Source organism: Rhinatrema bivittatum, chromosome 9 (assembly GCF_901001135.1).
Source record: "Rhinatrema bivittatum chromosome 9, aRhiBiv1.1, whole genome shotgun sequence".
In the NCBI taxonomy this organism is placed as follows: domain Eukaryota; kingdom Metazoa; phylum Chordata; class Amphibia; order Gymnophiona; family Rhinatrematidae; genus Rhinatrema; species Rhinatrema bivittatum.
The window spans coordinates 149,570,241-149,595,450 of record NC_042623.1 but is presented as its reverse complement, the minus strand read 5'-3'; the positions used below and the strand labels follow the sequence as shown (position 1 = coordinate 149,595,450).

At 41.7% G+C, this 25,210-nt stretch overlaps 1 protein-coding gene across 1 annotated transcript in view; it reads left to right on the top strand.

The window, feature by feature from the left end:
• Positions 1–25,210, top strand: part of LOC115099577 (phenylalanine--tRNA ligase beta subunit-like) — a gene marked incomplete at its 5' end in the record, with an annotated part of 134,267 nt that overhangs the window by 39,495 nt on the left and 69,562 nt on the right. The window contains 1 exon segment of the mRNA XM_029617309.1: positions 11,616–11,768. Within this exon segment, the coding sequence (XP_029473169.1) occupies positions 11,616–11,768 (153 nt within the window).

Sequence of the window (25,210 nt, the reverse complement as noted above, 5' to 3'; positions counted from 1 at the left end):
AAAAGAGTTCACATTAAATTATGGTGATTAAATGTTAGAAATTCAATTATTTTCATATAGATCTCTTAAAGATAGTTATTGTCAAGTCAGTATAGGACTGTGCAGTTTGCAAAGTTTGAATAAGATCAAGGAGGTCACATAATGCTCTGAATGAGGTTGGTAATATGTAGGAGAAGCTCCGCTAAAGAATATTTTAGTAAAGGATTTTAAAATTTTACAAGCTAAAACTACGAACTTAGGGAAGTAGCACTGGAATGTCTGGAACCAGTAAATGAGTGACCAGGAACTTTAACAAATAGATATATAAATATAAATATAAATTTGTACTGCCAAGACAAGGTTCATAAATCTTCCAAACAGGCCCAAGGAGTGCCAGACATGATGGAGGAGGGAAATAGGCAAAAAGTAGAGCTAAGAGAACAGAATGTGCAGAGGGAGGAACAGCCCACAAAAAAAGATACTACTGGAGGTTCAGAAAGCGATCAGAGCACAAAAAAATGGCTATATTGGGGGCACTGGGAATGCCTGGGGGAAACTGGAAAAGATCCAACAACGTAGGTGGTAAAAAGAATGGGAGAGGGGGAGAGGAGAAGACTAAAGATGACTTTGCAAGCAAAGAGAGACTGCGGCCAAACAGGGACCGTCTGGTTTGAGAGTTTGAAAGATGAGTGATGTATGCTGAACACATTTTATAAATTCGTAGAAAAGTCATGTTTCCAAAAAAAAAAAAAAAAAAAATCATCTGTTAAAGGACTGATTGGTAGTATCTGGTTGAATAGTAGTGTAGGGCTCTGGTGATTTACTCGAGAGGGTTTCTGTGTGTTGTGTTTGGAGGTTTATTGTATTGGGGAACTGCCATTGTGTTTTCTTTTTCAAGTGGTGCAGTCTGTTTTTGTTGGAAGGGGGGTTCACCTTTTTTGGGGAGACTGAGGGGATTTTGGTTATTTAAAGTTTGTGATGGGGTTATTTAAAGTTTGTGATGGGGAGTGCACTTGACAGAATGGAGCAAACCAAAAGGGGATGAGTGTGTGGGCTTTAGATGGAAGTGCGGACGCGCTGACTGCTGAAGGTGGGACGAGTCTGAGTGCTAACCAGATTATGAATGATTGATTGGGTAGGTCTGAGGAGCCATAGTACACAAACCCTTTTCAGGCCCTCACTAACCAGTTTGGGTTTTCAGATATCCCTAACAAATATGTATGAGAGATTTGCATGCACTGCCTTCAAAGTATGTAAATATCTCATGCATATTCAATAGGGTGTATCCTGAAAACCCAACTGACAAGGGATTGGAGTGGGGGTCCACTGTGTTGGAGGGTTGAATTCATGTACTATATTGCTAAAATGCTTGCAGAGCGGAGGGCTGGGCTGGAATCGCGTCTCCGGGATAGTAAGGCCCAAAAACGAAGCGCTTCTGGGTTTGGCACCTCCTTTCTTCAGGATGTAGTAATGCCACTGCGGGTGGTGGGGGAGTGCGAGCAGTAATAGAGCATGCTTTTTGAATTTCTGGATAGAGCGGTATGTAAATATTTGTTGTCTAGGGGCTGATTGGTGGTTGGAAATGTGTATGGGCCCAAGATAGATGATGGAAACTTTGTATTCTGAATAATAAATAAAGATAGTCACACCATCCTTTACTGGGGAACTCATTGTAGATGGAGATTTCAGTTGCTTATTAGACTCTTCTGCTGACTGCATCTACAATGGAATACAAGAATATGCTCATGATCCTGTCCTTGCATGAAATGCCAAATATATTTAAATTAAAGGTATGAAAAGAGCTGAATTAGAACAGACAAGAATACTTTTATTTTACATTGTTTACCAGATCAGCAGAAGATTAGATTGTATATTTATATCGTCTTATATGCTCTATAGAATGCAAGAGGTGACTTACTGAATAGGAATTGTTCTTATCATGCTGCTGAAAATGATTTTGAAGGCAGAGATGGGGAGAAATAGCAAAGGTCTGTAAAGAATGGGGCATTATTCACTTAAAGATTTTTGTAATATTGTCCAGCAAATAACATATTTAGACCAATAATTCTAAACCTTTTCTTGGAGTCACACCCAACCAGTTGGGTTTTTTGGATATCCATAATGAATATGCATGAGAGAGATTTGCATACATTGTATGTGCAGATCTTTCTCATGCATATTCATTGAGGCAATCCTGAAAACTTGACTGGATAGTTGGGGAAAACTATCACAGTAGAAGCAAATTTATTGATAAGTTTTAAGGGCTTCCCACATTATCTTATAGCATTTCAATCTGCGCATACAGGGAAATTCCTGGACAATATAAAGATTTTGAGGCAATATAGCTGAGGAAAGGAGTATATGAGGACTCTATACTTGATATTAAACCAATGGAAAAATATAGGTTTGAGGTCGCAGATTAGATCATATGAATAGGGAGATGACAAAACTGGATAAGAAAATCAGAATAAATTAAAATAGTCCTAAGATGGCATGGATAATGTTATTTATGACCCCAGTTAAGAGCAGCAAAGTCTCTAAAAACCAACTGAGATGGAAATATTCCTTAGCACATTTGCAATATAGTGGAATGGTTTAAGGAGAAAATATACAAATACAGCAAAAAATTGAGAGGGAGAGAGAGGCAGAGATGCTATTGAGAAAGATCCTTAAATGCTATACCCAAACTGTAATAACAAGATACAATATGAGAAAATTTATACAACTTGTTATGTATGGAGGATGTGGATTGAGCGTGCCTTCATACGATGCCAACCTGTGAAGTTTGGCTATCGTGTATGTGAGCCTTAAATGGCTTCTAAATCATTAGGCACCTCAATACAGGTTTTAAATTTATGGTTGTGTCCACGGGTTTGCGTGCTCTGCAAATTGTTTTTTCTAGATATTCAAGCCACCACTTGTATTATACTTGCGTGTGTGTAGTCAATCTTGTGCTGCCGACCCCAAGGCGTTTCGGAGCTTGTGCTCCTTCTTCACGGGCTTTGCTTTGACAAGAGAGACCGCAAAAACACTGTGGCAATTATTGCTGTGGCTGTTCGAATGGTCGTGGACTGCGGCGCTGGAGACGCTGGTTGTCATGCTCCGTGTTCTGAAGCCACGGCTGCCTTAACCTGCTCCTCTGGCTAGCGCCTATTATTGAGAAAGATCCTGCATTATTCAAAGAAAGAAGCCAAAATGTATGGAACTGTCGTACAACTTGCCAGCGAGAACTAGAGGACTGCAATGATCCTACAAAGGGAGTCTGCCTTAACATCCAAACTACTGGCTTCTGCGCCAATAAAGGTTTCCCCTCAAAACACACGGTAACATGATGGGATGCAGGGAATTGGAAATGAGAGAGAGATTCTGGGTGTCGGATGTGCATTGAGTTGGGGGCCCCAAAAACAAAATGAGTTCTTCCTCCAGTACCTACAACTGTGAGTGAAGACACAAGATGACTTCAAAACATTGCAGGATAAAATTACTTCAACACCGGTGGCATGTTGACTTGAGAGAGAACAAAAATAAATCAAATTGGTACCTCGACTATGTAAAAATGTGCAGGAGCATGGTGGTAACACGCCAATGGAGAAATTAAAAATGAATTGGGAGCACGTTCTCACGGACAGTAAGCTTGAAACCCTGCACAGAGAGGCTGCTGTTCTAAGCTTTATTTCCACACACGGAATGGAAGAAAAGCCTTACTGAATTCAAGGTGCGGCTGCATCTTCAGTACTGTCTGCAGTTCCGGACGCCCCATCTGTCGGTGGAAATTTTGCTTTGAAGATTATTTCCCAGCAACCTAAGATATGTTCTGGTTTATTTTACTTGGACTCAATGTGGCATATTTTTATTTGCAAGTTAAAAAAAAACATCTCAAAATATATGAGGTGCTACAATTTAAGGCCAATGATTGGAAACCCTCAAGCACACGATAAAGGACTTAATTCATAAGACAGTTTTGTACAGTCCTGGTGCTTTCCGTATGAGGTCTTCCTTTGTGAATTGTGTGATTTTTCCAAATATATGTGCTTTTTCCTGTGAACATGAGTGAGATTGTGGGTTGGTTTTTTTTTTTTGTCGCCGCTGCAGGCCAGATTAAGCCTCTCCTGCCTTTGTGGCCAGGGGTCAGATGATATTCAGGCATGGGCTGCAACCGGCTCTTGGGTCATAGTTTGGGGACCCCGGCAATAGAGTGTGGAACTGTAATTGGGGGTGGAAAACCTCTGGGGGCCAGGATGCTGAAGAATTGGGTGCCTGGCACTGTTCTGGAAGCAGGAGGAGTTGCTGCTGCCTGAAGAGCACCATCTTCACTGTAGCAGGTTGGGGCCTAAAGTGAGCGACCGCCCTGCCACTGTGATGGGCCCAAATCCAGGATCTGCTGCCACAGGCCCTTGTAGGGCTCCTTAGAGTGGGCCAGTACTGAAGAGAGCCATTGCCACTGTGGCTTGGGACTACCCCTTGCCTTTACAGAAGAGGCTGCAGGCAGGTGGAAGGTACCTTTAAAAACTAGAAGCTCCACACCCAACCAGCGGAGCCTATTTTCCAGAATGAGTGTGCAGGCCTATGTGGATCTGGGAGAAAGATCCATATCTGTCTCTTTGATGATCCTCATGGACCCCTGATGTTTCTTCCAAATGTGGTGTGGCTCAGAGGCAAAACCCAGAAAGTTATTAGGGGATGACAATTGTGCGCGAATGTATTCATAGAATATGTGGATTGAAAAACTTTTATCCCATCCAAATCCTCATGCCCTCCCTGATATACCATGAAAATTGTGTATCAAATGGACACCAAATAGGAAAGTTAGTAGCGGGACACACATACACGCCTCTCCCTCCCTTCAGAAAGTAGACTAAAAATTAAAATATTTAATGATAAAAAAAATGCAAAGAAATTAAAAAAAAAAAGCAAGAAAGCAAAAATATAGAAAAATAAAGGAGCTAAATGAAAGAGAAATCCAAAAAAGAAAAAAAGCAAAGAAAAAGAATACAGAACAAAAAAATCCTTAAGTAAAAGGAAAAAAAAACAAACCAAAACTAAAGGAACCAAAAATAAAATAAGGTAACAAAAGTAATTTTTTTAACCTGGCTCCTAAAAATATGGCTGATGCCCAATTTTTTAATGTCATTTTCCACCCAAGCTATAATTCTTGTGTGTGTTCTGAAGATCCCATCTTTCCATGGAGCAAAACCCCCAATATAATAAATCAGCATTAGGCAGGGACAGGTTATTGTATGATCCCTTGCCTCTTGCAGAAGCCTTCACATCTCTTAGCAGGCCTATTACAGCTATCCACAGAACATAATTCATATTAACACATGACTTAAGTAAGTGTGTGTGTATGTATGTTTGCTTTAGTCTGAAATTAAGGGAAACCTGTTTGAGTGGTTTGGAATTTGATGGAGTACACTTACAGACAAACCAGAATCTGCCACTTGGGTGAAAGGATACAAGCATTACTCAGATGCGAAGTACTCTGTGAAGGCTGGATCTGAAATAAATGTTGTAAATGTGTGCTACAGGAGTGATACTTGGAAAAACTAGTCCTTGACATAAAAACCTACATTTACATAAGAACATAAGATATGCCATACTGGGTCAGACCAAGGGTCCATCAAGCCCAGTATCCTGTTTCCAACAGTGGCCAATCCAAGTCACAAGTACCCAAACAGTATAAATCCCAAGCTACTATGAACTTATACAAACCTGTTTTAAACCCAGTTACACTAACTGTTGTAACCACATCGTCTGGTAATGAATTCCAGAGCTTAACTATACACTGAGTGAAAAAGAATTTTCTCTGATTTGTTTTAAATGAGCTACTTGCTAACTTAATGGCGTTCTCCCTAGTCCTTCTATTATTTGAGAGAGTAAATTACCGATTAAATTAACATGTTCAAGTTCTTTCATGATTTTGTAGACCCCTATCATATCTCCTTCAGCCGTCTCTTCTCCAAGCTGAACAGCCCTAACCTCTTTAGCCTTTCCTCGTAGGGGAGCTGTTCCATCCCCTTTATCATTTTGGTCGCCCTTCTCTGTACCTTCTCCATCACAACTATATCTTTTTTGAGCTGCGTTGATCAGAATTGTACACAGTATTCAAGGTGTGGTCTCACCATGGAGCGATACAGAGGCATTATGATATCCACCGTTTTATTTGCCATTCCCTTCCTGATAATTCCTAACATTTTGTTTGCTTTTTTGACCACCAAATCATGCTGAGCCGACGATTGCAATGTATTATCCACTAAGACGCCTAGATCTCTTTCCTGGGTGGTAACTCCTAAGATGAAACCCATCATTATGTAACTACAGCATGGACTATTTTTCCCTATATGCATCACCTTGTACTTGTCCACATTAAATTTCATCTGCCATTTGGATGCCCAATCTTCCAGTCCTCCTGCAATTTATCACAAGGTCCTCCTGCAGTTTATCACAATCCATTTGTGATTTAACTACTCTGCATAATTTTGTGTCATCCGCAAATTTGATCACTTCACTCTTCGTACCCCTTTCCAGATCATTTATATATATATTAAAAAGCACCAGTCCAAGTCCAGAATCCTGAGGCACTCCACTGTTTATCTTTTTTCCACTATGAAAACTGACCATTTATTATTCTTACTCTCCTGTTTCCTGGCTTTTAACCAGTTGTCCTTTTATAGATTGCCATTGTCTCCTATCCCAAGACTTTTTAGTTTTCTTAGAAGCTTCTCATGAGAGACTTTGTCAAATGCCTTCTGAAAATCCAAATACACCTTTGTCCACATGTTTATTAACCCCTTCAAAAAAAAATGTAGTAGATATGAGGCAAGAATTCCCTTGGGTAAATCCGTACTGACTGTTGTCCTGTCACACCATGTCTATCTAAATGTTCTGTAATTTTATTCTTTATAACAGTTTCCATAATTTTTCCCAGCAGTGAAGTCAGGCTCACCAGTCTGTAGTTTCCTGGATCACCCCTGGAGCCCTTTTTAAATATTGGGGTTACATTGGCCACCTTCCAGTCTTCAGGTACAATGGATGATTTTAATAATAGGTTACAAATTAAGGCTCGGATTTGAAAATGCCTACGCACACTGGGCCTATTTTAAAAAGGCCCGGCTATGTGCGTAAAGCCCCGGAATGTGAATAAGTCCCGGGACTTTGGAAAAGGGGAGTGGGCAGGGTCAGAGGTTCCCGGCACAGCGGCCATTTGCCGCTGTGCCGGAGGATCACGTGCCGGCAGGCTGCTGGCGCGCGCAACCTGCGCCTGGCCAGAGACAGGCACAAAAGGTAGGTCCAAGGTCGGGGGGGGGGGTCTAGGTTAGGGCTAAGGGTCGGGACAGTTAGGGGAAGAGAGGTTAGTTTAGGGGGGTTGGGAACGGGGGAAGGCCGTGGGATTTGGCATGCGCAAGTTGCACTAATGTGCACCCCCTTGCCCGCGCCGACCCCCGATTTTATAATATGCGAGCACTGGCGCGCGCATATTATAAAATCAAATGTCCATGTGTGTGCGCTGGGTAGCACACACATGGATGCCCACGTGTATTTTTTAAAAATTAACCCCTAATTGTAATAGGTCTGAAATTTCATTTTTTAGTTCTTTCAGAACCCTGGAGTGTATAACATCCGGTTCAGGTGATTTACTACTCTTCAGTTTGACAATCTGGCCTAGTATATCTTCCAGGTTCACTGAGACTTGGTTCAGTTCATCTGAATTGTCACCTTGAAAACTGTCTCTGGAATGGGTATCCCCCAACACCGAAGCAAAGAATTTGCTGTCTTGCCAAGATGGCCTTATATTCCCTAAGTGTCCCTTTAACCCCTCGTTCATCAAAAGGTCCAACCTCGCTGGATTTCTTCGGATATATTTAAAAAAACTTTTTATTATGAGTTTTTGTCTCTGGGCCAACTTCTTTTCAAATTCTTTCTTAGCCTGTCTTATCTATGTCTAACATTTATCTTGCCAATGCTTATGCTTTATCCTGTTTTCTTCTGATGGATCCTTTTTTCAGTTTTTGAATGAAGATCTTTTGGCTAAAATAGCCTCTTTCACCTCACTTTTTAATCATGCCAGCAATCATTTGGCCTTCCTTCCACCTTTCTAAATCTGTTGAATACATCTGGACTGTGCTTCTATGATGGTATTTTTTAACAGTGTCCATGTCTGTTGTATACTCTTAACCTTTGTGAAAAAAAGATGCCATATTCAATCATGAAACTTGTGGACTGTACCCGGTCATTGAGGAAAAATATCTACTCAAGTTGTTCATGCCACGGTAACCACACAACTTGATTACTGCAGTGCTCTATATAAGGATCTAACAGATAAGACCCTGACAAACTCCAGATAATACATAACTCCGCTGCACAACTGATAGGATGCAAACTATGCGACCACATCACACCTGCCTTATATAAATTACACTAATTACCAATCCCATACAGAACGAAATTGAAAACGTTGCTGTTCAGAGCCCTAAGAGAAGATAGCCTTTCACTCAAATTGTTAGGCCCTTCTTTATACATGCCGTCCAATCCACTGAGATCCTTACTAGGATCCTCAATATCAATTACCTCGTCAAAAGAAATCTAAAGTACAGGCACCTGCAACAAATCCTTAACAGGAACAGTACCTGCCCTCTAGAGATCCCTCCCAGAAGATCTCCGACAAATACATGACAGCTCCCACTTCAGGAAGCAAATACAACTTGACTTCTCTCACACATGCTAAACTGACTATGGGAAACTGCTGGCATCACCTCAAATGTCTTAAACCTGCTTGCGACAAACTAACGTTTTGATACAGTGTTATTTATTCATAGAGTTAGTCATCAGTATTTTCTGCTCTGCTGCTGCTGCTACTAAAGTCTGTTTTGTTGATCTGGAAAAGTTCACCCTAAGACCCACGTCGTTTGCTAATGCTGTAAATTGGTTCTTGCTGCTATTCTAATTCTTTTGTAAAGCAGACTGTGACCTCTGTTTATGTGCTGCTATTCTAAAAGGTTTTAAACCGCTGTGAGTGAATTTTGTATTAAAAAAGGCAGATAATGAATCCAAATAATAAGATAAACAGATTAAACTCTGGAGAGATGGATTGTTAAGCAGGCACTCACTCTGTCTTGTCTTAAAGGAAGTCTAATACTTTTTTAAGATGCTAGAGGGCGCCCTATCCCACCTTTTAGCTTGTGGATCTCTCCCATCCTTGGGGGTTATTTTGAGCGGCTTCTTCAGGTGGTGTTTTGAGGACTGTGAAGTAAATGTATTATTTAGACTGACATGCTTGGCAGGCCCATTCGAAAGAGAATTATGTGATGAGAGCTTTGCTAATAGTTGTAAAGAACTCTGAGGGGATTCCAGCAAGCGCTCTCTGGCAAAGAAGCCGATGCTGCTGCTGTCTGTGGCGTGCAGTCTCTGTGAGCTTGCTGTAGTGTCATATATTTTCTGCATTAAAGAAGAGACCTCCGAGAGAGGTGTGATAATGGGCGGATGATGCTCCTTCCCTTGACCCAATGTAATATGCATGCTGCAGGATATTCTTTTTTAAGATTAGAAATATAAAGAGAAATTCTTTATAATAAAGATTTTCTAAATATAATGTCAGCCTTTGTAGTCAAGGCATCTTGTGCATCAGTAATTAAAGCGAGGAGCATAACACATTGTGTGCCAAAGTAATGCTTTGGGAGAGCAGTTTTGAAACTCCATGGCCTGCAAGCCAGTTTTCAAAGGGAAACACCCTGCAGTGGTCTAACTTCGAAAAGTCCACAGCGATTCTTTACCCCACGGGCTTTGTAGATGGCATTCCTGTGAGGAAAAGCAGACACGGAGGTTCCAAAATGAAATCTTCACATGTACTTTTCTGGGCCTGCCTCTCCTTCCCGTGGGCAAAAATGTGCATGCTGTCCGCAGCGCAGGTACGTTTACCACCATGGAGGATGGGGAACCATTTTTTTTCACAGGTAAAGCTTGCTCACCCGCAGAAATCCCTGTGAAAATCCCCCCCCCCCCCTTCTGTATGTATTGTGCCGTTAGGATACACAGTTCCTGTCCCAAAGAGATTTTCAGTCGATTGAACGCAATGAGGTTAAGTGACTTAGCCAAGGTGAGCAGCAGATAGGGGAAACTGAAGCCAGGGGTCTCAGGTAATCTAAGCGTTTGCCTGAGTCTCTGTCTCAGACAAGGTAACCCCAAGGAACTGAAATTAGAGCTGATCCCACCTGTCGTCATTTCCTTGCTGCCAACTGGCCCCAACGTTATAAATAAGAGGCACACATTCTTCCAGAAGGGGTGTATGAGGGTGTAGACCGCACTTCTACAGGTTTTTAGCTTCCTAAAGAGGTCGCAAACCCCATATACTGCACAGGAATATTTGCTATTTGTTTTCTTATTATCAAAGGTAATAGAAATGATGCTGCTTTTTGAACTTTCCGTAGATTTGATGTATATTTCAAGTAAATGTGTTTTAGTCTGGAGCTGGGCAAGGAGCGCTATTGAGCCCAAAATGTTTGTCTCACCTCTCCCCCTGTCCTAAATGTTAATGGTACTCCTCTTCTCCTCCTTCCATGGGCCTTAAACCTGTGGGATCTGTGCTGGCCCAGCATGAAGTTGTACGGTGATGGCTTATCTGTGCAGGCCTCACCTGTGGTCTCACTGCAAAGCATTTGAAGTGCTTCTAAATAGATGGCAAATTATTGACATCATTAGGATGTTTGAGAAACGATGTAAGCAGTAGTAGTAAATGATGATAAAGAAATCGATTTATCCAGCAAACCAAGCTTGTGTTAAGATGCAGGGCCTTTGCAATATTCTGGTACTAATCAATAGGGAATAGGCACTGCTTATTGCTGATATTCTTAACAATGGGATCTATTTAATGTTTGGGTGCTTGCCAGATATGGCTTGGGTTGGCCACGGTTGGAGACAGGATACTGGGCTCGGACCTTTGGTAGGACTCAGTATGGCATATCTTATGTTCTTTTGTTGCTCATTGTTAAATTAGATTAATTTTTATGTGCACAGAAATATCTTTGTGGGTTTTAACTCCTTTCACTGCCATTTTTACATATACCTGCTCAGACTGACTTCAAAAGATCAAATACTTATAAAACTGACTTTACCGTTGCTGAATATACTATATTTTACAATAATATATTTTGAAGTTTCTCAGTATCATAGATTTGATTTCTATAGATAATTTTTACTTTTCAACTGTCTCATTTATTTGTTAGATTTCTATACTGTTTGATCTCAGGGCTTAAAGCAAAAAACATCATGTAAAATACAACAGAACAATAAATACTGTGCATCGGTCAGAAAAATATAAAACATAAAATTGCAACACTCAAAATTAAACAATAACAAAAACAACCCTCCATAAAATGAATAACTGTCTCTTTTTGTGAGATTCAGGGAGAATGGGCACTTGGCAGCTCAAATCAATGCATCTTACTTGGATATTTATTTTTTATTAAGTTCTGTGGCCTCTGTGGAGCTGAGTGCTGCAATGCAATTCGACAAATACCTACTGCTGTGACTGATGGATGGGGCCTTACCTTACATGTTCAGGATTCTCTGGGTTTACTGCTGGCTTCTTAAAAATAGAAAAGTGTGCCAGAAAGCACTAAAAGCATTTTTTTTTTCTTCTACAGATGTGGGTGCAAGAAATCAAAGGCACCTCTGCGCAGTTTATTACAACAAGAATCCTGGGTTTGAGGTCATCCATGGCCTTCTGGATAGAACCATGCAATTGCTGGGTGTGCATCTGGACAAGGAAACTGGATATCATATTAAAGCATCAGAAGGTAGGAGAGGGCATGGCTGGGAAGTACCTGGTGTTATTTATGGGAATTCAAAAGGGACTGGTAGAATGAGTATAATATGGGCTGTATTTTAAGATGCGTAAATTGGCTTTGGAAAATTGTCCGGGGATTTGCACATGGAAGAGCTATGCGAGCAGCAAAGAGGTTTTCAGAGAGGCAGAGCTGGGGCCAGGGAAATCATTTCTGTGCCTGCATTAGATTTTTGAAACTGTATGCATACATGTACACGAACATATTTACACCTGCTTCCTATCGCTTATGCTGCACTAGGGTTGACGCGTATCCACTGATTTTCTAAGCAGAGTTGCAGACGTACGACCACTTTGAAAATTCAGGCTGAAGTCTGCATCTACTTTTTATGTGCAGACTTTTGCTCTCTAAGTGCTCTAAACAGAATAAAAAGAAATAAATGAAAAGAATAAATAAAGCTTGCTGGGAAGATTGGATTGCCCACTTGGGTCTTTTTCTGCTGTCATTTACTGTGCTGCAATGTAAGTAGTCCCATCATTGAAAAAAAAAACAAAAACAGAGGTATACGGAATACTTACACTTGCAGCCTTTTTTTGTATTCCAATAACCAGATCCACAGATTTGTCATCTAGAAGTATAGAATTGAAAGTTAGATTTAATGGTTATCTTTTTGGATTCAGCCAGACACCTTTTGGTTGTGATATTAGATCCTAGTTTGGGGGGGGGAGGGGGAGAGCGGGAGGAGTATTTTATCATCATGTTGCTCATTTTATATTATTGTAACAGAATATGTATTCCAAGGCTAGCTTGTGCCCATCCAGCAGCACACACCCCCTACCTTTGAAGATATATTTTGATTTCTCTTATTTGTTTTGGAACAGAACATTTTTTTTCATTGGCATATCCACAGACTTTATTTTAAAGGCTGTTTGGCCCTATTCTTGATTAGACAATGATAGGGATCCTGGCAAAGCATACTATAGGATAGTTCTCTGAATGTGTTCCTTCTTGGCATCTTTCTTTTGCAGTTGGAATTGAGTCTTGTTCATTTTTAGTTTTGTGGCATATGAAAACAAAGGAAGCAGAAAGCTTCTCAAGCTTTTGAAGCCCTGGAGACCACCGAGAGGGTTTTGGTTAAATTAGTAAAGTTGGCTTGGGTGGGTTGGTTGGCGTGGCAGCGTGTAACTCATTGTTCGAAAGAGACCACCAAAAGTAAATCTTTCTACAGCTCACAAAGAATGAAAAACATCAGCCTAGCCTGTTTCCATTTCACATGTGACGAGAGATCTTAATACTCACAGTCCTAAAGGATGACTAGCATGGAAAACTAAAGAGGAGATTTATCATCCAAGCAAGTCAAAAGTGCCTGATGTACACACATGCAGTTCTCAAGAAATCTTACCTCAAACATGAGGTTGCTGCTTCTCCTCAGAGCAGCCATTTTGTGCCAGCAGTGGCTGTAGCTCATGCTTACCCCTCCTGGGATGTGGGGCATGAGCTGACACCAAGGATTGCTGTCTGGATGCAGGAACAAAATGGCTGCTCCTAGCCACAGCAAGATCCTCCTCATCATTTTTTTTTTTTTTATATCATGCTTTTCCAGCTGTTTCATTTATTTGTTTTCTGCTTTTTCAGGCATTTCAAAGCAGATTACATTCAGGTACTATAGGTATTTCCCTGCCCCGAGAGGTCTTACAATCTAATAGGTGAATTTCCAAAAGAGTTATGTATGTAAATGTAACATACTATCATAGCAATTTTCAAAAGCCATTTACCTACATAATTGCACTTTATGCGAGTAAAACCTATGAACAATTCAATGGCTTTTGTTGTAGTAATGCTCAAAAGCCCATTTACATGGATAAAGTGCATTTACACATGTAAGCATGTGAATGTTTTTGAAAATCGGGCCCTTAGTTTGTACCTGAGGCAATGGAGGGTGAAGTGACTTGCCCAAGGTCTCAAGGAGCGACTGTGGGACTTGAATCTTAGTTTCCCTGGTTTGCAAGCCATTGCTCAACCACTTGGCTGCACCTCCATTCTGGAGAGTTCAAAACATGTCACAGCAGTTGTTAATAACATTGGGTACAGGGGGTTTAGGTTACAATGAATGCTCCGAGGGGGAGCAATCACGAGAGACAGCTTGTACATCAGGAGCAGTGGTGGATTATTTCCTCTGGATACTGTGAAATCCTCAGGTTTGGATGGGGACATTTATTGTGAATACATTTTGTAAAAGGTTCAGATTCATATGCCATTAGCATAATATCATCAAAGCATGTGTGTGCTCCTCCTCTCTTGCCACATTCTTTTCATGTTTCCTTGGGGCTGCTACAGACTCTGCAGACCTCTTCTCCTCTGATTCACTCTGTCCTTCTGGACTGGGTAGTAATACTACTGGATGCCACCTAGGCCTTCCCAGCCCACTGAGTCCAGGTCAATCATAGTCATATTATGTATCATCTCCTCTAAGAAGGTAAAGTACACAAACTATCACTACTGACTCCTTCAAACTGGCCTTTTCTCTTCTCACCGACTGGACCTTTCTTATAAGCATGTAGAACAGTCACTTTGGACCCACTCTACTGCCTCCAGCTGCAACACAACCTGTTGGGCACTTGACATTGATTTATTCACTCCTTCACGGACTGCTGATTAGTCCCACCACTGGCAGCTGTCAGTGAAAGAACCAATCCCATTTTAGAATGCTGTTCTTCAAGAATTGTTTTTTTGTACAAAGTTTCTCTTTCTTTCTACTTTCCACCCTACCTATTCAGTTTTTATGTTGTTATATATAATCTTATAATGTTTTTATGTTGATCATATTTTACACCGTTTGCCTTTAACTATGATATGTTATTGTTCATTGTATTTCCTCCTTTTTCAGTTCAATGTAAGCCGGTATGATGTGCTTCACGAATGTCGGCAAAGAAAAGCCTATAAATAAATAAATAAATATTCAGGAGAGCGAAGTGAGTTCTCATAACACTTGCTACAACTTGAGCATAGCACTTGAGCTCTATAGACTATAGAGGGTTTTTTTTATAACATTTGCTACATATCAAGTACATGTCTTAATTATTATAAAAAAAAGTTTTTAAAAGAAATCTTGCTGGACAGACTGGATGGACCATGTTGGTCTTCATCTGCCATCATTCATTATTTTACCTTGTTATGTTTTTAATTTTTAAGGACATAAAGGGGGGATATTGTCCCTTTTAATGAAATTCTCTTTCAAGCACTTATCTAACTGTCCTGGATGTTTGTCTCTTAAAAATATTTGTTATATTAACAAAATTACTTAAGAAATAGCTAATTGAATTGACCTTGAGAGTTTCAGGCTGGAATACCATTACACTGCGAATTCTGTTAGGAACATTTCATCTTCTGGGAATGCTTAGTATTGCTCCAAGGTGCTTCTTGACCTTGTCATTTTTATTTGTTGAGATTAAAAAAAAAAAAAAAGCCTGCATGGTTCAGCATGGGGCCACTGCTTCTGATGTGACTTCTGTGGCTCTTTAATTCATGAGCATCTTGAGGCTTCTGTAGCTCTAGGAAAGTTAGCAAGTTGCACTAGGGATCATGAACTAGTTCAAATCAAACTAAAATCAAGAAGATTTCAGCCTGGCTGGAGTTTGACAAACTGCAGCTTTACCCAAAATCTGCTGGAAGGACCTTCAGATGTTTTCAAGAAAACTCCAGAAGAATCTGACTTGGATACAAGGAAATCTACTGATATGTGGGAAAACTTGATTTGAAGTGGATCCGTCTTTGAATTTCTTGCAGATCAGCTTTGAATTTTGCCAGCATTTATGTATTTATTTTATTTATTTATTTGGAGTTTCTTATATACCGATAGCTGTTTGCACATCGTATCGGTTTACATACAACTAATAACTTATGGGCATAGTCCTTACAAAGAACAGTAAAAAGAATGTGGAAAACAAATATACAAGAGATATATGTAATTAATTGCTCTATGCAACAATATACAAGGGATAAAATAATTGCTCTATGCAACAATATACAAGGGATAAAATAATTGCTCTATGCAACAATATACAAGGGATAAAATAATTGCTCTATGCAACAATATACAGAGGATATATGTGTATATACTAATACATTTGACAGCATACAGAAGGGGGTGGGGGGTGCAATTTTCACAGGGATTTCTGCGGGTGAGCAAGCTTTACCTGTGAGGTTGATTTGACAAACTTGTGGATCAGGTACTGCAAGGGTGGCTAACTCCAGTCCTCAATAGCCACAAACTTTTCTGGTTCTCTAGCCTTATGGAGAAAGGCGAAACAGGTTAGGGTGCTTTAGCTTGGAGAAGAGATGATGATTCAGATTTATTAAAATCACTACCGTAGTAGTAAAAGCCTGTCCAAGGATGGGGAAATACTGTGAGGCGTAGGAAGCGCATAATTGAGATGTGAGATAGTAAGGAGTACTGTATGCGCCTAGAGATGGGTTTGGACATTTCAGAGAGAGAGAGAGGGGGACAGAGCTGAAGAATACAACCAGAGAGGGGATTGGATAATACAGAGAGAGGAATGGAGCTGGGGAGTGGGGTGGAGCTGGAGAATACAGGGAAGGGGGGGGGGGTGGAACTCAGTTTGCATACTGGCAGTGCAGGTGTGGGGCAACTTCTTTTATAGTCAGATGAGTGGGGTGGAACGGGTAAATAGGGAGCAGTTATTTACCCTTTCCAACAACACTAGGACTGGGAGACACTCATGAAACTAGCAACTGGCAGATTTAAAATAAATCATAGGAAATATTGTTTTCATGCAAGGCACAAACTAGTCTAGCTTCATAAAAAAAACAACTCAAAGCACCATTACATAGGCTATGGAATTTGTAGCCAGAGGATGTGGTCAAGGCAACTAACATAGTGGGGGTCCAACCCTGTTTTGACCAAGTTCCTGCAGGAAAAGTTCATAGTTATTAGTCAGGGGGATTTGGGAACGCCATCACTTATCCTGGAAGTGAAATAGATCAACTATTTGGGATCTAGCGGGTACTTGTGACCTGGACTGGCCATTGTCAGGGTCAGGATGCTGACTCCGATGGACCTTAGTCTGACCTAGCATGGCATTTGTTATGTTACTATGGTTTTCAGGATATCCACAATGCATAGGCATGAGATAATTTGCTTCCAACTCATGCCTATTCATTGTGGATATCATGACAACCCAGGCCTGTTTGTGGCTCTTTAGGATTGGAGTAAGTCACCCCTGCAGAAGGGGGTTCATGGAATTGGCTTGGGAGCGTCATTTAAAGAAGTTTGCAGATCCTTGATTACACACACAGCCATAACGTGTTCACATGCTGAACACACCAGAGATATGTGTAGGCAATAGGCGTAGTGCTGTTCTGTGGATCGTGCCTTTTTTATTATAAGGGAAAAAAAGGAAACCACCTGGCAGTGCTAGACATTCTTGGGTGGCCAAATGAAATGGATTAGGGGGGAGGCTGGCTGAGGCACTGTAGAATACTGGCCCCTTAAGAGAACACACAGAGCAGATGTAATTTTCTTTTTTACCATGAGAGATTGAAATGCAGTTTATCCAATGTGCTTTTAATTTTTGCTGTTTAAAAACATTACTCATCGGGGTACTTAAATTGAATAAAATGAAACTGCATTGAAATCTTGGAAGCATGTGTGCTATTCTCTTCAGCTGTGTCAAACCTGCTTTATAATAATTGCAAATGCAAATTTCCAGGCAAGCAACATTCTCCAAAATATTGAGTCTTTGGATGTTGTTTTCCAGTCTATTCTAATAAGCTAAAGGTTAATGCCCTTTACACAGTACAATTGGTAAATTAAGCTGATTACATAGAATGAGTAACTTAGACTGTAATCTTGGTACACAATATTGCAAATGATTTTTATCTGTAGTATTATAATTCTCTGTGCAAGGGAAATATTTGCAGGGCTACAAAAATAATTCAGGCAAGTAACAAGTACAGAGGGAGAAATTAAGTTTTTCCATTGCTCTCAAGTCAGAGCACTGGCTCTCCATCTGCTTCCGCATACAGTTAAAGCTTCTCACATTCACCTCTGCAGTTCCTCATTACCTCACCTCTTATTTCTCCCTACATCTTCTTACGGTGTCAGTTCATTGGGCAAGTTGCTTTTATCTATGCCTTTCTGTATTGCCAATGTCCAACTCTGCACTTTTCTCCTCCCTACACCTTAAGCCCAGAATAATGTTCCCAAGGTGGTGCATCTTGCTCCAGCCCTGGTCTTGTTCATATAAGATGGCATGCCAAGCCAGACCAAAGGGCCACGGAGTCCAGCATCCTGTTTCTGACTAGACAATCCAGGTCATAAGTACCCAGCAGATTTCCAAGGAGTAGATTCATTTCTTGTTGCTCACTCCCCACTCCCAGGATAAATGGTAGCTTTCCCAAGACTACCCGGTTAATAGCGGTTTATGGATGTTACCTCCAGGAACTTCTCCAAACCCCATTATGCTAGATGACTTTACCTCATTCTCCGGCAACAAATTCCAAAGCTTGATTGTGTGTTAGGTGAAAACATATTTTCTACAGTTCGTTTCAAGTTTGCTACTAGTTAGTTTCATGGCGTGTCCTCTAGTCTTTAGTGTTATTTGAAAGGATAAATAACCATCCCTTATTTACCTGTTCAACCCTACTCATGATTTTTATAAACCTCTATCATATCCTTTTTCAGCCACCTCTTCTCCAAGCTGAAGAGCCCTATCCTGTTTAGCGGGAACCATTCCTTCCCCTTTATCATTTTTATTGCCCTTCTTGGTACCTTTTCTAGTTCAGCTTTATCTTTTTTGAGATATGGCGACCAGAATTGCACCCAATACTCAAGGTGCAGTTTACCGGAGGCATTATGATATTCTCTGTTTTATTCTCCATTACCTACCAAATCATTCCTAACATTCTATTTTTTTGGGCTTATGTATACTGATGTCCGGTATTGTTAACTATGCTGTCCCATATGTTGGTGAAAGCCTTATTGGTATTCATACTGTTTTTCATTTTTTAATTTTCTGTTATTTCATAATTAAATACACTTCTTTTTATTATCCAATAGTGATTTCCCTCAGCCAAATCGTTTTCAAATTGTGCTGGTGTTAGTATAATTAGCTCTGTCTTACACGGTCACCATTCATGGCCTTCCTTAGAATTATTCTTTGCTTAGCTTATATTTAGGAAGAGATTATCTTCTCTTGCAAAGACCATTTATTGTAGCGAGATTGGAGCCGTCAGCACGACACTGGCAGTGTTTCGATCATCCCGTCTTCCTCAGGGACTAAGAGATTTTTGCTGAACTTGTATCCTTCTAATACGCCATGTTGCTTTCGGACCATGTTGCAATGCAACAGATCCAGTCCAAACATTGGGCCTATTTTGTCATCACTTCGAAGTTTCACAGTCATCTCCAGTAAGAGAGAGAATCCAGGCCTTCTTGGAGGAGTGGCACCAAATAATCAAAGAGAGCTGAGTTCTCAAAATCGTGAAGTCTGTATGTGGTTTACATTTCTCCCAGCTACCATCTCTTCCGTGTTGTTCAGTCTTCAGTCCGGATCTGTCTCCCTTGACACAACTCTGGAAGTAGAATCACTTTTTCAGCAATGAGCTATAGAATCAGTCCTTGTGCTCCAGCATGGACAGGGATTCTACTCTAGTACTTTCTCATCTTCAAAATATCTGGTGGATTGAGACCCATTTTGGATTTGAGAACCTGAACAGGCATCTAATCGGAGAGAAATTTAAAATGAATTCCATAAACACGATTCTTGCATACATCCAAAAAGGGGAATGGATGTGCGCTATCGATCTGAAGGATGCATATGGTCACATATTCACTCCTCCCTCCCTCCCATTGACATTATCTTTGCTTCAAGGCAGATTTTCCCATTATCCAAAGTACTCTCTTCTTCGGACTGTTAACAGCTTCAAGATACTTCACCAACTACCTGGCTGTAGTAGCAGCAAACTTAGAATGTCAGGGAGTCCAAGTCTTCCCATACCTGATTGATTGGCTAGAAATGGTCATCTTTCAAAAAGGCATACTATTTCCCCTACAGAAGTCAATTCAGCTTCTTCAGAAATTGGAGTTTCTTGTGAATTTTGAGAAGTCAAATTTAATTCCATCCCAGAAAATAAAATATATTGCAGCATGGATATACTCACTGCAGAAGAGAACTTTTCTTCCATCTCAACAGGAGAGCACTCTTGAGATTACTCATCTACAAGCTATTGAACTCGTGGTGCTCAACAGCCAAAGCAGTCCTGGTTGCTTTGGGTCATATGGTGGCATCCATTTATGTAGCTCCACTACCTTGACTACATATCCGCCCCCTGCAGTGGGGTCTGCTCTCTGTGGGACCAGCAAACTCAGCCCTTGGCACCACAGTCTAAATTTCCAGAGACATGAATCATGATGGTGCTAAATCCTTGCATTCTTTGAGAAGGAACTCCACTCCGTAGTTTCCCCAATCAAGTTACCTTAGCGACAGATGCCTCCTTAAAAGGTTGAGGGCGTCCACACAGGAACTTTTCAAACCCAAGGAACCTGATCTCTCGAGGAAAAGCGTTTTCAAATCAATCTTAGAACTCAGAGCAATCAAATACTCTGACTTTCACACATCTTTTTCAAGGGAGAAGCATTCTAATTCATATCGACAACCAAGTGGCCATGTTTTATGTCAACAAGCAGATAGGCACAGGATTATGGGCTCTCTGCTAATAAGGATATGGAAATGGGCAAACAAGAAGCACGTTGTCCTGCTGGCCACCTATCTTCCAGGGATCTCCAACACATAAGTGGATCATCTCAGCAAAGTTTTCGTCCACATGAGTCGTCTCTGCAACAATCAACAGCTGACACACAATTTGATTTGTGAGGTCTTTCGATAGTCGACCTAGTCACATCAGAACAGAAAAATAGAGAAATTTTGCTCAGCTTTGCACAGGATACTTTCATAGAAACATAGAAAATGATGGCAGAAAAAGAGCAGTCGGCTCATCCAGTCTGCCCAGCAATCTCCCACACTTATTTTCCCATACTTATCTGTTTCATTGACCACCAAGTTCAGGGCCCTTGTTGGTAACTGTTTGATTCAAATTTCCTGCCACCCCCTGCCATTGATGCAGAGAGTAATGTTGGAGTTGCATCAAAGGTGAACATAAGGCTTAATGGTTAAGGGTAGTAACCGCCGCATCAAGCAAGTTACCCCGATGCTTGTTTACCCAGACTGCACAGACCAATGCCTTGTTGGATGCTGTCTGAATGTAAATCCTCTTTTCCACATTTCTCCCTGCCATTGAAGCAGAGAACAACGCTGTATATGCATTCAAAGTGAAGTATCAGGCTTAAATGGTTTAGGGTAGTAACCGCCGCAATAAGCAAGCTACTCCCACGCTTATTTGTTTCCTGCTCAATTGGAAATCAGATCTAACATACACTTTTCCAAAGTACCACTGATAGATAGAACTGTGTAAAAACTGCTAAGGGAGAGAGCTTGACTAATTCTCATAGCTCCAGCATGGCCCAAGCAAATTTGATTTGCATCTGGGAATAGATCCAGCCTTGTTAACTCAAGAGGAAGGAAGTCTGTTCAACCCAAAACTCCCATCCCTCAACCTGACAGCTTGGATGTTGAATTTGTAGTGATCGCAGATCTCTTTTTGCCCAGAGAGATTGAAGTCATAATAGTGTCTGTCAGCTATCAACTAGAAGAGCCTATGGCTTTACATGGAAAAGATTCTCCTTAGGGTGCCGGCATAATGCCTTGGACTGGTTTTCTTGCTGACACAGACATTTGCTAACCTACTTGCTTTCTCTCTTTGATTCAGGCATAGCCACAGTCTGAGTACAAGTCAGCGCCCTAGTGGTTTACCATGTTAAAGTTGACAGTAAACCCATCTCAATTGATCTTTTGGAATTGAGATGAAAGGCTATGAAAGGCTTATGGTATGTTTCCAGAACAGAAGCCTCTGGTGCAATGTTGTCCTGTCTCAATTGATGAAGTCACTCTTTGAACCTTTAGAATTGGCTTCTCTTACGTTCATCAAAAGTAGTTTTTCTGATGTCTGACTCTTCTACCTGAAGTTACTGCTAACTTCAAGCATCACGGAGACCTAGTGGAAGGAGGATAACCAATGGGACAGTGCTATATCAGGGTACAAAATTATATCGCAATGATAGGGAGGATCAACTTGGTGGGGGTGTGGCACTTTATGTCTGAGAGGGTATAGAGTCCAACATGATAAAGATCATACAAGAGACTAAATGCTCATTAGAATCTATATGTGTAGAAATCCCACGTGTGTTGGGTAAGAGTATAGTGATAGGAGTATACTGCCTGGTCAGACAGATGATGAAATGCTAAGAGAAATCAGGGAAGTTAACCAATTTGGCAGTGCAATAATAATGTGAGATTTCAATTATCCCAATAATTGACTGGGTAAATGTAACATCAGGACATGCTAGAGACATAAAGTTCCTAGATGTAATAAATGACTGCTTCATGGAGCAATTGGTTCAGCAACCAACGAGTCAGGGAGCTATTTTCGATTTAATTCTTAGTGGAATGCAGGATTTGGTGAGAGAGGTAACGGTGGTGGGGCCACTTGGCAATAGTGATCATAACATGATCAAATTTAAACTAATAACTGGAAAGTGGACAATAAGTAAATCTACAGCTCTAACACTAAATTTTCAAAAGGGAAACTTTGATAAAATGAGGAAAATAGTTAGAAAAAAACTGAAAGGTGCAGCTGCAAAGGTTAAGTGTTCAACAGGCATGGACATTGTTTAAAAATACAATCCTAGATGCACAGTCCAGATGTATTCCACACATTAAGAAAGGTGGAAGGAAGGCAAAATGATTACTGGCATGGTTAAAAGGTGGGGTGAAAGAGGCTATTTTAGCCAAAAAAAATCCTTCAAAAATTGGAAGAAGGATCCATCTGAAGAAAATAGGATAAAGCATAAGCATTGACAAGTTAAGTGTAAAACATTGGTAAGTCAGGTGAAGAAAGAATTTGAAATGAAGTTGGTCATAGAGGCAAAAACTCATAATAAAAACCTTTTTAAATATATCCGAAGCAAGAAACCTATGAGGGAGTCTGTTGGACCGTTAGATGCTCGAGGAGTTAAAGGGGCTCTTAGGGAAGATAAGGCCATTACAGTAATGTGGGCATGCAGGACCTCACTCGCTCGCAACCACCCCCTTACAATCCAATAATCACAGACACATTTCATTGTGGGTAAAACAAGGCCGCAGCTTTAATCATTCAGTGGTCCGAGCTTATATCCACACATTAACACAAACAACTAGGACTTTGGTATTGCCCACCCCCCACCAGACTATCCGCCACCTTCCGGCAGGATAGCCTAACCAGCCTCTCTGTTACACTCTTTGGCCCCAACACGCCAGGTTCCGACTCCCGCCACACTCTCCTGCAAGGAGCCAACCCAGGTGTACTCCTGCCTCCAACTTGCAAGGAGTCTGGCCAAGCGGCCCCCGCCTCATCCGGCAAGGAGCCAAACCCTGACAACAGCCCTCAGTTGTCAACCACCGTCGGCTTTACCAAAATCCAAATAACTTGAACAACAAAATTGAACAGTTATGGCTCGGACCAACCGCCATAGGCACAGGCATATAATGCCCTGTGACCCCCAAAGATGCGGCCTCGCTTTATAGAGGAAATAACTCCTCTAAGACCTCCTGAATGGAGTTCAGGAACAAGTCTAATCCTAGAAAAGACAGGTGAACCCCATCATCTCGGAACAGACCTGTTACCTTACCCCATGACCAGGCATACTTAATATGCCGACCACCCAAGCGCTCCAACCAAGCCCCGATTTGCTGGTTTGCCTTGGACCTACACCGTTTCCATCTGATGTTATCCAATTCAGCAGGCCTCACCACAATATCAGACCAGCATAAGATCGTCGTCGGCAGTAAAATAGATATAGTCATTAAGTCCTTCCGGACATTGCTAATGAAGTGCTTGCCCGACATTTTACCCCAGTCGTTACCCCCCACATGGACTACCAAGACCCGAGGAGCTGCCCGACGCTCCCGCTCCTTCCTAACATAAGGAACAAGTTCGTCCCACAGCATACCCCTCCGGCCAAGCCAGATAACCCGAACCCCCCTTCGTTGTAAGTCCAAGTGAGGGCCGTAAGGACGGCCGCAGGCGTGTCTGTGACCCCAGTAAGTAAACGAATGACCAATGATCCAAACTGTCATGGGCTCAGACGCAGCACCTGCAAAGAAACTAGAGTTAGCAAAGATCAATCATGCCCAGAATCTGGGCGAACATAACTCTTATAGGCCCCGGAACGCCACCGGCCTATCCTCTGTATGACCCCTCCAGGCACACCCGCCGTTGCCGCCGATGTAGCAGCCCCAATGCGGAACGAATGTGTTCCAAACCTGCGCCCCTCCAAACCGACCGCATACAATGCTGCGCGCAGTACCGTCTCGAATTGATACTTGGTTAATGGCCTCCGGTTCTCGTGCACTAGAAATTGCATTGCTCCCTCCGGCCGCACCCTACAATACCCAGCTGCATTTCTAACCGGGCAGGACGTCAAACCTGGAACCCTGGATAACAACACGGAGGCTCCACGACCCCTCTGATCCGTCTTAGATCGCGGAATTACTATCAATACTGCTCTGTTCGTGACTACCACATTCCGCGCCAAAATCCCTGGGTAATCAGTACTGGAGGCTGATCGAGCCACCAACTCGCTAATCCTAAAGGCCCCGAAAAACGCGAATACGAAAGCAACTCGAAACAATAGTGTCTCATAAGGGGAAAAGCACACTGCAGACAACGCCTCCCATAACAGCATCAAGATATCATGTGTAATGGGCAAACGCTGATCAATTCTGCTCTGCGTTGTCCGCGACCAACCCCTCAACAGACGCCGAACTATAAAACGACCCGAAGGAAAGCCCCAACCATGCGCCTTCATAAAAAAGGAAAACCCCGCCAGCTGGCGGCCTACCGCAGCCTGCGAACACCCACTCGCCCGAGCACGCTCAATGAAACGTATCAATGCCATATCCGAGATCGGACCCCCCGCCCAGCCCAAGGAACACAAAAACGCTGAGACTCGTCGGGCCCCCCCTACATAACCTGTCCACGTGGAGGGCGCTAATGAATCTCGCAGCATTTTCCAGGACTCTGGGAACCAAATTTCCAAAGGAAAGACGGCACCGGGGTTCCGCACGACTCCGCTTCTGGGGCGAGTTCTCGAAACAAGTCCCACTTGAAACGAGAAAGAGAGTCAGCCACACTGTTAGAAACTCCAGGCACGTGTCGAGCCCAGACTGTTACATTTAAGGACATACAACGCAAAATCAGCTCGCGCAATAACTCTGACACTCTGATGCAACGCGCCGATCTCTTATTTATGACCTCAACCACCCCCTGATTATCGCTCC